At 43.2% G+C, this 15,492-nt stretch overlaps 1 protein-coding gene across 3 annotated transcripts in view; it reads right to left on the bottom strand.

The window, feature by feature from the left end:
- Nucleotides 1–15,492, bottom strand: part of SH3RF2 (SH3 domain containing ring finger 2) — a 144,960-nt gene that overhangs the window by 25,604 nt on the left and 103,864 nt on the right. For all 3 annotated transcript variants that reach the window (XM_074381260.1, XM_003920561.4, XM_074381257.1), the window contains exons 6-7: nt 5,023–5,114; nt 2,851–3,021 (exon numbers count right to left, since the gene is read on the bottom strand). In XM_074381260.1, coding sequence (XP_074237361.1) covers nt 2,851–3,021; nt 5,023–5,114 — 263 coding nt within the window. The remainder of the gene's footprint in view (nt 1–2,850; nt 3,022–5,022; nt 5,115–15,492) is intronic.

The raw sequence follows: 15,492 nt of genomic DNA, 5'->3' as shown, positions 1-15,492 counted from the left end.
ATTTCCCACCCTCCTCAATACTTCCCAGCTTTGACTCAAATTATCAGGCTTGACTGCCCGCCGCTCCACCTTCCTGCAGTCAGCATTTACTCTCCAAGTCTCTCCCCTTACTCTCTGATTTCAGCTTCTGGCTCGTTGTCACTCTCTGGATACAACTCATCCTACCATGATGATCTCATCTCATCTCAGGGCTTTAAATAGCAGCTCAAGTCTGGAGCTCTCCCTGAAATGCTCAACTTGTATATTCAACTGCTTACCAACATCTTTACTTGGATTATTAAGAGGTGTCTGAGGCTTAGCCTGCAGTGAACTAAGCTTTTATTTCCCTCCATATCCCAAAACGTGCTCCTTTTATGGAGCAGTTGCTATCTCATTTAAAGGCAACTCTATCAGTTACTCAGGGAGAAAAACTCAGTCTCACCTTGAACCCTCTGTTCTTTCACATCTGACATTTTATTTGTCAGAAAACCTTGTTGTCCAAGGTGTATTCAGAATCTAACCACTTCCTACTTCCACAGCTAACACCTTGGTTCAATACACTATCAACTCTCCCCAGGATAATGATATCTTCTTAGCTAGTTTATCTGCTTCTACCTTTTCCTTCATATAATTTATTCTCAACTCAGCAACTAGAGGGATTCTGGTTAAACACAATTAAGATTACATCACTGCTCAAAACCCAGCCACAGGCTTAAAGCCAATCCCCTCATTATGACCTAGGAATTTCTTTATGATCTGGCTACCCATTACCATTCTGACCTCCTTCCTAATCTCCCCCTCGCTTGCTCTAAGCCAGTCCTGTTGGCTTCATGTTGGGCACACTCCTACTACAGCAGGGCCTTTTATTTTTTTTTTTGGAGATGGAGTCTCGCTCTTTCTCCCAGGCTGGAGTGAAGTGGTGCGATCTCAGCTCACTGTAACCTCCACCCCCACCCCTGATTCTCCTGCTTCGGCCTCCTGAGGAGCTGGGATTACCGGTGTGCACCACCAGGCCTGGCTAATTTTTGTAATTTTAGTAGAGATGAGGTTTCACCATGTTGGCTGGGCTGGTCTCAAACACCTGACCTCAGTTGATCCACTTGCCTTGGCCTCCCAAAGTGCTAGGAGTACAGGCATGAGTCATGGCACCTAGCCTACTGCAGGCCCTTTGTTTGTACTTGCTGTTTCTTTAGCCTGGACACTTCCCTCAGAGGTCCACAAGACTTGCCTTCTGCCTTCCTTCTTACTTCTCGGCAAAGCCATCCCTGACCAACCTATCTAAAATTGTAACCACCTCCAAAAATTCTATTCTCCTTTCCTGATTTTCCTTGTTAGCCAGTATCATTAACACATCATATAGATTACTTAAATATCTTGGTTTTTTTTTTTCCAAGTGTCTCTCCCACTAGAACATACGCTCCTGTAAGCAAGAATTTCATTTATTTTGTTAACTGGTATTTCTCCAGTGCCTGGAAAAGTTCCTGACATATAGCTTGCACTCAATATTTGCCAAAGAAATGAATTAAAGCATCAGTTAAAGACTTCAGTTTGCCCTTGGGTATTTTACAACTTTGTAACAAATTTCAAGAACTTTCCTTTGAAAGGAGTAACTATGATCTTTTACCCTGACTTTCTGCCACGTGAAGAAATCTTTTTATACAACCCTAGATCTATGGGGACTCTGACCAACTTCACCTGCACTCTTTCTAGAAAGAAAGTTCACCACCTCACCAGCTAGCCTGGTTGGGAAAATCTGTGGGCTAGAAAATGCTGCCTTTTATTGAACCAAGATGTTCTTGAATGTCTTGGTTTACTGAACCAAGACCAGTTGCTTACACTGGTCCCAGTCCACTGGCCTCCCTCGGAACAAATTTACTGCTCTATTTACACAGTAGAGGATGATCCCTCTGCCTCTTGTCTTCTTTAGGTTAAATAAGCCCAGTTTCTTTATCAGTTTCACCCATGATGTAGTTTGCTGTCTCCTCACCATTCTTGCTGCCCTCCTCCGGCCGCAGTGCCTCACCTAAATGAAGGTCCCCAAAAGTGGGCATATGACTAGGTATGACACCCTACAGAGCACAATGGGGCTCTTTCCCAGCGATTGTGACCCTCTGGTATGTCATAAAGGCAGCGCTTGAGGTGTGGTGGTAGCCTCACTGCCTTGAGACAGGCTTTGCTCGGGCTGATGTGGGGGTGAAGGCAGGAGGAGTCATGGATAGTTTTGGGGTCTGGGTGCATTTGTGGCAGTGGTATGAGGTGGCAAGACAAAGACGGGGTGAACAACACGAATGGTATGCCACGCATCGTAAAAGATCGGGAAAAGCTGTAAGGGAGGAGACCCTGCAGGGTGGCTAGCATTTCATCTTGGGTGTGGAGGAAAAGGTAGGGGTCTGAGTTCATGGAAACTCTGATTAGGGGTCGGTCGAGCAGCCTGTTTCCCGAGGTGCTCTGGAGAGGTCATCTGACCACATTTTCCCCTCACGCCACTAGATGGAGCACTAGGACAGAGGATGTGAAGTGGGGTTCCTGGGATTTAATGCGGAAGAAAACCCGACATCCAGTTCTCGAGGAAGTTGCTTAACTTTGCACACGATTTTCATCTGTAAAATAATATCTACCTTACAGGATTCTTGGGCATAGCCAGTGAGCTAAGAGATATAAAAGTGCCTGTAAGCTGTGAAGAGCTACAAAAAAGATAACTAGTTTTGCTATCTTGGTTTTAAAAGAGATAGGCAGGTAATACAGCGAGAAGCCCTTTCTTGGCCTGTTTTCTGCAAAAGCATCGGGTCCTCCATCATCAGTTCAACCCACAGACGCCCCCGGGGCTAGGGCGGCCTGACCTCCCAAAGTCCGGGATTAGAGGCGACGCACCTGAAAATGGGGATGACATAATTGTTTGGAAAGATGCCAACTCGCCCGGTGACCAAGGAGACGCCCCTGAGCCAGCCGTCCTGGCACTTCCCCAGGACCCTGACGCCTTCTCCCCTTTGCAGGTCCAGCTCTTCGGGTCCATGGGCTGAGTAGGAGTGCAGGGCTACAAACCTGGGAAGATAACAGAGAACTGGTGAGAGAGGAAGGAAGGTGTGCCTGATCGGGGGCATGGAGCTGGCCAGTGGGTGGTTAGCAGTGAGAACCTTCTTGGCCGAGTGGGCACGGTGGCTCACGCCTGTAATCCCAGCACTTTGGGAGGCCAACGTGGGAGGATCACCTGAGGTCAGGGGTTCAAGACCAGCCTGGCCAACATGGTGAAACCCCATCTCTACTAAAATAACAAAAAATTAGCCAGTTGTGGTGGTGGGTGCCTGTAATCCCAGCTACTCAGGAGGCTGAGGCAGGAGAATTGCTTGAACCCAGGAGGTGGCAGCCGCAGTGAGCCAAGATTGTACCACTGCACTCCAGTATGGGTGACAGAGTAAGACTGTTTCAAAAAACAAAGCAAATAAAGAACAAAAATGATAACCAATACAAATAAAGAACAATAAACAATAACCACCCCCACCAAAGAACAAAAACAAAAACAATAAAGAACCTTCTTAACACAGAAACCTGGACATGTAAAGCAGATAAACATGCAACCCCTTGGTTGAAATAGTTGGGGAGGAGGCCAGGTCCCTGCCTTCTTCATCTCCCCATCATCCTCCATGCAGTACACAGCAGCAAATCACTCATTTAGGCCAAGCTTGGCACTTTAATCATGGGGAAACAGGCCTTGAACAAGGAAAGGAGTTGGTGACAAGAATTAGCGTCAGGGATGAGCCTCAAACCTAGAAGGTGCTGCTCTACTACCATGCTTTTTCACTAGGGCTTGTTGTGTCCCCAAGAAAATGGTGGCAGCCAGCAAGGTTCAGGGGAATAAGAGGTCAGCATAGAAGCCTCTCTGATCCAGAAAGCAGGGACGTGTTTGCCTCCTGGGAGTGTCCTAAAGAGTCAGCTTAACGTAGGCAGAGAAGTAGATGTTGGGAAGTGGGAGGCAGGGGGGAAGTTTTGCTTTTGGCACCCAGTAGAATCCTGGCTGCATGGCGGGACTGGGAAACGGGCCTGTGACATGGCAGAAAGTTCTCAACTTGGAGCAGAGTTGCTCCCTGAAGTCCACACAGGAATCAGGCAGGTAATATCCAGGTCTGAGTCAGAGGGGCGAAGACCATCAGGGCTGATGAGGCTGTGGAGGTGAGAATAGCTGCCTGACCAAAGGCATTCAGGAAATAATCCATTGGTTTGCCAGATTCAGGGGTCACCAGCCTGTGGCCCCCAGGCATCTCAGACATCAGGAAGCCCTTCCAGACTCCAAGGACTGTGAGACACTGGAGTGTTTTATCAAAGGGAATAGGGGAGTGTTCTCTACATGGCTTTTTTCTTTTTCTTTCTAAAATGCTATATTTATTTTTTGCTGATTACCAAAACAACATCTATTTATGACCCAACATTTTGAAGCTAAAGCAAGACAATAGAAATTGCTCAATACTCAATCTCCCCGTGATGTTGTGATATGTAATCTTCCAGTCTCTTTCTACTTTTGTAAAATAATGAGCCAAGAGTGCTGTGGTTTGCTAATTTGTGTGGTCTTTTTTTTTTTTTTTTTTTTTTTTTTGAGATAGGGTCTTACCTGTGGCCTAGGCTGGAGTATGGTGGGATGATCATAGGTCACCAAAGCCTCAAACTCATGGGCTCAAGCCATCCTCCTGCCTCAGCCTCTTCAGTAGCTAGGAAAACATGTGTGCACAGCCATTCCTGATTCATTTAAAATTTTTTTTTTGGTAGAGATGGGGTTCTCACTATGTTGCTCAGGCAGGTCTGAAATTTCTGGGTTCAAGCAACCCTCGTGCCTCAGCTTACTGTAGTGCTGGGATTACAGGTGTGAGCCACTGCACCTGGCCCTAATTTGTGTTTTTCACCATTATTTCACTTGGAAGTGGTAAAGAAAGGTGACCTGTTATCTCTCTGGATGGGATGGTTTGGGAATGGTGATGCTCAATCACCCCTGTACTTGGTAAAGATGACCCCTCTGTGCCAGGACTGGGGTGAAGGGATGAGCCTTTTACTCACATGTTCGCTGAAAGGTGTTGCTGGGAGCCAGGCAGACTGACCACGGCTGTGGAATGTCCTGGAGAGGCAGGTGCGGGGTGATAAGTGCTGACCTGCACATACAGAAAAGATAGCCACGCAGGACCAGTGAATGCCACAGCCCAGGCCCACAGCAAACAGAGCAGCTACGCAGGGGCCCCACACAGCTGAAAACCAAGAGCCATGCCCAGTGCCACCCATTGTGCATCCTCTCTGTGGTTGGTGGCTATGGGAACAGGGAAGTGGAGAGGAGCTGGTTTATGGCCTGCTGGGGTGGCATGCCAGGACTGCATTCCAAAAGACTGCTCAGATAGGGCGGAAGATGAAGAGCCGTCCAATTTACAGTCCACAGGGCACTGCCAGGCTCCTCCTCCTGTCCCTCTCCCCTCCCCACCCATCTCCCTCTATGAAAACCTGCTCTTGGAAAATGAAATGGTGGCTAATATTGATTCAGAAGTGAGCACTTGCCAGGCAGTTTTAAGTGCTTTGTAAGTATCAGCTAAGTTAATCCTTATTGAAGGAACTGTTATAACCCCCATATTTGGATGAGAAACTGAGACAAAGGGGGAAGAAAGGTCACACAATTTGTATGAAACAAAATAAAAAATTAGGTAGTCCAAGTTCTGAGCCCATACTCTTATTATTGACTATTGCTAGAATTCACACACACACACACACACACACACACACACACACCAGCCTATCCAATGACTTATAGAAGATGAATTTGGATCACTTTAACTTTTCCAGGATAAAAGAGGAAACAATAATGATAAAACTCCTGGAAGGCTGGGCTCGGTGGCTCATGCCTTTAAACCTAGCACTTTGGGGGCCCGAGATGGGAGGATCGCTTGAGCCCAGGAGTTCTAGACCAGCCTGGGGGACATAGTGAGACCCCGTCTCTTTAAAAAAGATTAGCTGGGTATGATTGCAGGTACCTGTCATCTCAGCTACTCAGGAGGCTGAGATGGGAGGTTTGCTGCAGCCTGGGTGGACAAGGCTACAGTGAGCCATGATTGTGCCACTGTACCCCAACCTGGGTGAAAGAGTGTGATAACGTTCCTGGAAACTGCCTACTCTCCTAGGGCTTTGGCAAACATATTGCCTTGCTTATTTCCTTCTGAGCACATATTACAGATTATGAGAGTTTCCCTGCTAGACTGTAAATTCCATAAGGGCAGGGAATATGCCAGTCTGGTTCATTATTGTATTTCTGTGTGCTCAATTTGTGCTTGTAGTTTAAAGAACAAATGAATGAGTGAATGAATGAATGAAAAGATCTTCCTACCTAGTACACCAAGGATAATGAAATCTTCTCCATGCCATTCAGAGTAAATATATTCAGTCCGTTTTCAGTCATCTACTGATAAGTGATGGTAACTTTATGTGTGCCTTTTTAGGACCATGCTTTTGTGGATACAACTATTGTTTATATATTTGTGTTTATGTAGGTTTGAGTGCATTATTAAATACTTATGTCTCTCTGTTTTGAGCAGACATGTAGGTTTGTTCAAAGCCCATGGCAATTTAATATACATGTGTGATGGCTTTGGTCCATTGTAAATCTGGTTTTGTTCACACATATGGGTTATGGATTGATGTTTGTATGCTGCATGTGCTGCATAAGATTGCAGACACAATTGTATAAGGGATTGTGAATATCTATATGAGATTCTGTGTGTGTATGTGAACTCTAGAGGAGTGTACAGGTATGCACACCATGTAATGTTATACGTGTGTCTGTGTCAGTGATTGTGTAAATGTCTGTGTGGTCATCTTTGTATTTGTGACAGTCTAAAGATTGAGTTGTAGCATCAAAAAACCACTTTAGTCAAATAATAAGTGTTGGTGAAGAGGTATAAAAATGGAAACCCTCGTACATTGCTGGTTGGAATTTAAAATGGTACAGCCTCTTTGCAGAACAGTCTGACAATTCCTAAAATGTTTAAACATAGGATTACCATATGATCCAGTAAGTCCATTTCTAATATATACTCAAAATAAATGAAAACATATGCCCACACAAAACCTTATAGGCAACTATTTCAGCAGCATTATTCATAATAGCCAGAAGAAGGAAACACCCCAAATGTCTATTTATTGATGAGTGGATAAACAAAATTTGGTATAACCAGACTATGAAATATTATTCAGCCATAAAGATGAATGAAGTATTGATACATAAGAGAACATGGGTAAACCCTGAAAACATTATATTAAGTGAAAGAAGCCAGACACAAAAGACCACATATTATTTGATTCAATTTATATGAAATGTCCAGAAGAAGTCAATCTACAGAGACAGAAAATAGATGCTCATTTCCAAGGGTTGGGATGGTGGGGAATATAAGGTGATAGCTAAAGGGTACAGGTTTCTTTTTGAAGTGATAGAATATTCTAAAATTGTAGTGATAATGGCTACATATCTGTGAATATACTAAAAACTACTGAGTTGTATACCTTAAATGGATGAATTGCATGGTAAGTGAATTATATCTCAATAATAAGGCATTAAGAAAAAAGAAACCATTCCACAATCACCCACCTGAGGTACTTTTAGCACTGCATAAAGTGTTCTGAGTTTGTAATCAGATATTGTCCCACCTGTTCCTTCAAATAGACATGAGAAGGAGCTGGCTTTGGGCTAGGCTGCTCCTTGTCTGTGACTGGTGAAGGTAAACTCCTTAAAGATAAACAGGGCTTATGTTTCTGGAGACTGTTGGAGCACTGATTAAGCAGGATGGACTTCACTTAACACTCTCGGATTTCCAATATTATGTTTGAGTAAAGGAACTGCTATCCATAAACACCGTTAATGCTTTAGGGAGGGGGAAGATTCCAGAATGCAAAGCCATCTTTTTATTACACCAGGCTCTGTCTTTTTACTTCTCTGGGCCTTTACTGGAGGAGGGCATCTTTCCCCTATTTGGAACAGTGAGCCTGGCCAGGACAGTAATCTGCGGGCTTGTGATAGAGTTATTTCTAATATGGAATGGGAAAGGATGTGAGATTCTCAGGTTTTAAAGCATCCTGGAAGAGAAGAGAAGGGACGACATGAGAAGGAAGCAATAAAGAAAGGGGGAGAGGGGGAGACAGTGGAAGACCCTGAGAATGGCATAGGGTAAAACTGGGACAGAGATACCATGGGAGAATGACAGATCAAGAGGAACAGAGGGAGGAAGGAAGGGGGAAAAAAGGGAGGTAAAAAAAGTTTGGGGAAACTCTCACAATACATTCATAAGAAGACAAACAACCCAATAAAAGTGGGTAATAGATACCATGGAAGATGATATATTGAGTGGCCAATAAACACATGAAAATATGCTCAATATCAATAATTTCCAGGGAAATGCAAATTAAAAGCACTATGAGATACTGCTACACACCTATGAAAATGGCTAAAATTAGAAAGACCAACCATACCAAGTGTTGGTGAGGATGTGGAGCACTTAGAACTCTCACATCCTTCTAATGGGAATGCAAAATGATACAGGCTATGTTGGAAAACAGATTGGCCATTTCCTATAGAGTTAATCCTACACTTTCCATACTACTCAGCAATTGAATTTACAAATGTTTACTTAAGAGTAATGAAAACATGTCCGTAAAGGACTTGTACATTAATATTCAGAGCAACTTCATTCATTTTAACCAAAAACTAGAAACACCCCAAATGCCCATCAATGGGTGAATCAATAGGCAAACTGTGGTATAACCACAGTGGTGTACTCCTCAGTGGTACATGCAACAGCAGAATGAATCTCAACAGTGCCCTAAAAGATGCAGGATGCTGAAGACTACATACTATATAATGCCAATTATATAAGATTTTAAGAAGCCATAACTATAGTGACAGAAAACAGATAAAGGGTTGCCAAGAGCCAGGGTGGGGAGAAAGGATTGATGGCAAAGGGGCACAAGAGAGCTTTTTGAGATGATGTGAATATTTGATATATTGATGTTGGTAGTGATCACATGCTGTATATGTTTACCAAAAGTTATTGAACTGTATACTTTAAATGCTTAAACATGACTGTATATAATTAAACCTCAATAACTGTTAAAAACATGACTACATTATCTGGTTAAGGCTGTCCAAGGGGTCTTAGCTTGACTCAGCTCGAGCTCTGGAATTAGTCAGGGAAGGGGATGGGAATTGCTCAGCTTTATAGAGAGGGTACCTGTCATGGTAGCGGGCCACCTGAATAGGAGAGAAACCAAGAATGGGAACCCATGGATCAGATGCTCAATCACTAAGGCAAAGGAAAAATGAACGAATGAATGATTAGAGAGATAGGAAAAAAGAACAGAAAGAGAAAGGGGGAGATAAATACAGTTTGGAGAAACTCTCACAATATGTTCATAAGAAGACAACCCAATAAAAATGGGCAACAGAGACTACAGATGACATATTGAGTGGTCAATAAGCACATGAAAATATGCTCAACATCAGTAATTACCAGAGAAATGCAAATGAAAAGCACTGTGAGATACCACTACACACCTATGAGACACACATAGGCAGAGAAGAGAGAGAAACTGGGTGGGAAAGAAGACGGGCAGAACAAGACAGAAAGGCAGGCCCCACCCGGTTAAGTGAAGACAGCTAGATAGATGGATGGCCAGCTTCTGAGGAGACAAGTCTGCTCCTGTCACTGTGATTGAAGAAAGAGGCCCAGCCTTTCTGAGTGAATGGGCCTGGCCCTGGTTCCTTTCCCTGGGGCCAGTTGTGACCTTGGGTGCTGTGCCACAGAGGCTGGCTGGGAGGTTCTCCAGCAGCCGATGCTCCGTGGCCCAGGGTTCAGAGTCTTGAGCAAGATCAGGGTTAAGTATGGGTGTGTGGGTATGGTGGGGAAGGGCATTTCTGCTGAAATCTAAACACATTTTTTCCCCTCCCTTTTGAAGGAAATGACTCATTTAAAAAAAAGTCTTTATCAGCCACAGCAGAATCCACAGCTGTGTGGCTTCTGGGAATTTCCAGGTCTTCAGGTGCTAAGTGAGGGAGTAAGAGAGTATGAGGCCTCCTGGCACAGAGTTTTTGGCAGTGCTCTGCCCTGCTGCCTTCACCATCAGCCACACAGGTATAGAAAATGCAGCCACCTCTCAGGAGTCCAGAGAGGAAGTCTAACTTAGGACTCAGGCCAGTGGCTCTACCATCTACTGGGACCTGCGATCTTGGACAAGTGATTAAATTCTGTGGATCCTCCATTTCTTCAAAATCTGTAAAATGGGGCAATGAGGTTATTTCTCCCTTAGAGTTGTTATGAGGGTTAAATAAAATAATCCACATAAATTATTTGGCGCAGGTTGACACACTGTAAGTGCTCAATAGATATGACTTATTTTGATCTGCATAGGGTGGGGACAGAGTGGGTGGAGTACTTCTTATGGGACAGCCTGGCAAGGTCTTGGACTGAGAGCAGGACCCAAGAATGTGGTGGGCATAGGGATGAGTGTCTGTAGCAACCTTGCTCCTCTCTTCTAGAGGAAAACCTCCCCACCTTTCCAATGTAAGGTTGTTTTTCCCCACCCAACCCATGCCGTGGATCTCAGCTATTTCCTCCAGGGCTCTTACCTTTTGGTAACTTGGCAGGCATGGGGTGACCGTCTTCCCCAGCAGAGTGTGAACTAATCTACAGCTGCTTATGGTACTACACTTAGTATTCCCCAAAACTAACAAGGGCTTTGAACCTACAGTGTTCACTCAGGGTTGAGAGAAGGGCTACATTTTATTTTATTCATTTTTAATTTTTTCAAGACAGGGTCTTGCTTTGTCACCCAGGCTAGTGTACAGGGGTGCAATCGCGGCTCACTGCAGCCTCAGCCTCCCAGGCTCAATCAATCCTCCTGCGTCAGCCTCCTGAGTGGCTGGGACTACAGGTGTGAACCACCATGCCCAGATAGCTTTTTGTATTTTTTGTAGAAATGGGGTTTTGCCACGTTGCCCAGGCTGGTCTCCAACTCCTGAGCTCAAGCGATTTGGCCACCTCGCCTTCCAAAGTGCTGGGATTATAAGCATGAACCACTGCACCTGGCCTAGGACTGCATTTTAGGAAGAAAATTAGGTATTGGTAGTTTCTGTACCCACCACTAGGCTAGAGTTGACCATCTGACTTTATAAAGTTGAAAGCTCATTCCTCTCTATGGATTCAAAATGAGTTAAGAGCCACATTTGGTAATTGCTGTGTGTGGACTTTATTTGGTCCTAGGCGCTATGCCAGGCACTGGGATTACTTCAGTAAGCGGGACACACAGGGCTCTGTTCTCATGTGGCACTCACAGTGTATGCTGGGAAGGGATACACCTGTAACTATACTGTGTAAGCCTGGTGTGTGTTGGGGTTGGGGAAGATCAGGATGCTCTGGGAGCTAGCAGGAGAGGCTTGCCTGGACCTCCAAGGGCTGCTTCACCCTCATGTGCTATGACTCCAGTGCTAATTTATACATGGGCCCCATGATCATTATCCCCATTTTTATAGATGGGGAAACTGAGGTAAAAAGATTTCACAATTTTCAGAAAGTGGCCATATTGGTGGAGAGCTTGATACCAGAAGCAAGGACCCTAGGCTCAGAGTCCTTTCTGTGGAGCTCAGGATGAACATTTCCAGGTCTCAGTGTGGCTAACGGGGTCATATATATGAGGCATATGTGTTTATGCTCGTGGGTAGGATGACCACTATTCCTGTCCGGTGTCCCTAGTAATACAGAATAGGTCTGCAGGCAGGTGGAATATGAAGCTGCTTGTGCTTGTTTTTCCTTCCCCTTTCCTGGCGGGGCAGATCCAAGGGAATCAGAGCTTCGGCTGCCAGATGGCTATCAGCCCTTCTCCATCTACGCCTGCCTCAGAGCCAGCCCCGCCTGCAACCCTCCCTGTTCTTGATGAGCAAGGAGCAGCCACCCAGAGCTATTTATTTGTCCTGAAAGTAAAAACACTGTCTGAGAGAGAGAACTCATTTATGAGCTATCAGCAGGTCCCTTCAGGTTCATCTTGAAAATACTTTTTTCCGAACTACACAGCTAGGTCTGCAGGGGTTATATAGCATAACGCTGTGAAGACTACTGAATTTACAGTTCCCGAGTAGCCATCAAAGTTTGGAAGATCCTCTGTGATCTGCTCCCATTTTGCTCTCCAGCCTCATCTTCCCTCACTCCCTCTCCCTACCCCTGCCCCACTTCAGTAGGGTCTTCTCTTAGCACTTTGAGCAGGTCATGCTGTTTATCACCCTTGACCTTGTGCCTCTCCTGGCCAATCCCCCTACCCTGTTACGTTCCACTTCCCATTTCTGGTTTGATTGTAACTTCCCTTTGTTATTAAAATATAAAATTATAGATATATTATGCATACAAATAAGTGTATATATTTTGTGTCATTTAAAGAATAATAATAAAACAGATATCTGCATATATACCACCCTACTTAAGAAATCCAATAAAAATAGAAATCGAGTCTCTCTCCAAGTTACCCCAGAGGTAACTGTAATGCTAAAGTTAGCAGATCTACAAGAAAAAAACAAACAAGCCCATTCAAAAATGGGCAAAGGATATGAACAGATACTTTACAAAAGAAGACATACGGGAGGCCAACAAACATATGAAAAAATGCTCATCATCACTGGTCATCAGAGAAATGCAAATCAAAACCACATTGAGATACCATCTCACACCAGTTAGAATGGCGATCATTAAAAAATCGGGAAACAACAGATGCTGGAGAGGATGTGGAGAAATAGGAACACTTTTACACTGTTGGTGGGAATGTAAATTAATTCAACCATTGTGGAAGACAGTGTGGCGATTCCTCAAGGACCTAAAAATAGAAATCCCATTTGACCCAGCAATCCCATTACTGGGTATATATCCAAAGGGTTATAAATCATTCTGCTACAAGGACACATGCACACGAATGTTCATTGCAGCACTGTTTACAATAACAAAGACCTGGAACCAACCCAAATGCCCAACGATGATAGACTGGATAGGGAAAATGTGGTACATATACACCATGGAATATTATGCAGCCATCAAAAACGATGAGTTCACGTCCTTTGTAGGGACATGGATGAACCTGGAAACCATTATTCTCAGCAAACTGACACAAGAGCAGAAAATCAAACACCGTATATTCTCGCTCATAGGCGGGTGTTGAACAATGAGAACACATGGACACAGGGAGGGGAGCACTACACACTGGGGTCCGTTGGGGGGAAATGGGGGAGGGGTGGGGGGGTGGGGAGGTGGGAAGAGATAGCATGGGGAGAAATGACAGATACAGGTGAGGGGACGGAAGGAAGCAAAGCACACTGCCATGTGTGTACCTATGCAACAATCTTGCATGTTCATCACATGTACCCCAAAACTTAAAATGCAATAAAAAAAAAATCGGAAAAAAAAAAATCATTTCAAGGCTTTTCTGTGTTGTTGCCACCTTGGCATATATCCCTAAACAGAATGTTCTTGAGTTTTGACTATTTGTGCACATCATATGAACAACCTCACAATGTGTATATTCTGTGACTCGCATCTTTTGCTTAACAGGAAGTTTTTGCATATGTTCATGGCTAATTTTCACTGTTGATTCTTATATTTCATTCTGTGACTCTATGACCATTTCACCATTCTGTCATTTATGTATCATTTGGGCAATTTTCAGTTTGGGGCTGCTATGAGTGATGTTACTATGAACATTTTTGTATATGTCCCCTGTGCACATGTGCAAGAGTTTCTCCAGGATGTACATCTAGGAGTAGAATTGATGGGCTACAGGGTATGAGTCTGTTCAGTTTTATTGGGCAATAACAAACTGTTTCCCAATGCGGCTGTAACAATTTATACTTCCACCAGCAGTGAATGACAACTACTGTTACCCCACAATCTCACCAGCATGTGGGAAGGCCTGCTTTTTTAATACCTGCAGATCGGGTGGGTGTGATATGGTATCTCATTGTGGTTTTAAATTAATTCCTTTGAGCACCAGTGAGCTTTAGGTTTTTTTTCCCCCCAAATACTTACGGGCCATTCTTGTTATCAGAACTGCCTGTTTATGTCCTTTCTCTCCCCCTCCTCCATGGGGTTATTTATTGTTTTTGTATTAAATTATGGAGTTCCAATATATTGGATATGAATTCTTTGTAGCTTGTATTTTTACTCTGTGGTATCTTTTGATGAACTGAAGTTCTTGTTTTTCATAGAGTCAAATTCACAATATATTCCCTATGGTTGACGATTTTAAACAGTCTTCAGTAAGTTTTTTTTTTCCTCCCAAGGTCATAAGGATATACTTCTATACAGTCTTCTAAAAGTTTTATAGTTTTGACTTTCACAGTTAAGTCTTTAATCCACCTGGAATTGATTTTCGACAAGGGAGGAATCCAGTTTCATCTTTTTCCACATGGATACCCAATTAGCCCAGCATCATAGTTCATCCTTCCCTTCTGATCTGCAAAGTCTTCTGTGCCATCAATCAAGTCTCCATGCTGCGTCTGTTTCTAGGTTCTCCAGTGTGTTCCACTGGTTCAATAGAATCTCCATGCTAAATCCATGCCGTCTTCATTAGCTTTGAAATAAAAATGGAAATCTGATTGGGTAAGTCCAATTCTTTACCCTAACCAAATTGCATCTTCTTCTTCTTCATTAGAAGTGTCTTGGCTCTTGGCTTTTTGCTCTTCTATTTGAGTCTTAAAATCACCTTTTGAGTTTCATAAAAACAAATAGCAATCGGACCCACCGGGATTTGAATTCATGGGTAAATCTGGGGGAAAATCAACATCTTTAAAATATTAAGTCTTCCCATTCAAGAACATTTCATAATTCTCCATTTATGTGAGAGCATTTTTAATGTCTTTCAATAATGTTTTATAGATTTTCTCAATAAAGGGCTTGCATGTCTTGTTATATTTATTCCTAGGGATTTAAATAATTTAGTTGTTCCTGTAAATAGTACCTTTTTAAAAATCATTTTTCTATTTAGTGTACAGAGATGCAATTGACTTTCTTATATTGATTTGTATTCCGTAACCTTGATAAGCTCGTGTTTATTCCCATTATATTTTTTTCTAGATTCTTTTGAGTTTTCTATATAGGCAATGATATCATCTGCAAATAATGACATTTATGTTTCTTCCTTTCAAAGACTTAACCCCTTACTCAATTTTACGACCTTACTGTGCTGGCCAGGCCGTCTGGGACAATGTTGAGCAGAAATAATGAAAATGGGCATTCTGCTCTTTTTTTTTAATCTTAAAGAAAATGCTCTCAATATTTCACCATTAAATATGATGTTTGCGGTAGATTTTAGATAGATTCTGTTAATCAATTTAAGTAAGTTTCTTTTCATTTCTAGTTTGCTAAGACTTTTTAATATATAATGAGTGAATATATATAATGAGTGAACATTTTCTGTACCTATTGAATGTGTCACTTTTTATCTCCTTTAAGCTGTTAATGTGATAAATTA

Source organism: Saimiri boliviensis, chromosome 1, assembly GCF_048565385.1.
Source record: "Saimiri boliviensis isolate mSaiBol1 chromosome 1, mSaiBol1.pri, whole genome shotgun sequence".
In the NCBI taxonomy this organism is placed as follows: Eukaryota; Metazoa; Chordata; class Mammalia; order Primates; family Cebidae; genus Saimiri; species Saimiri boliviensis.
This window is presented reverse-complemented; position numbering and strand designations above follow the sequence as displayed.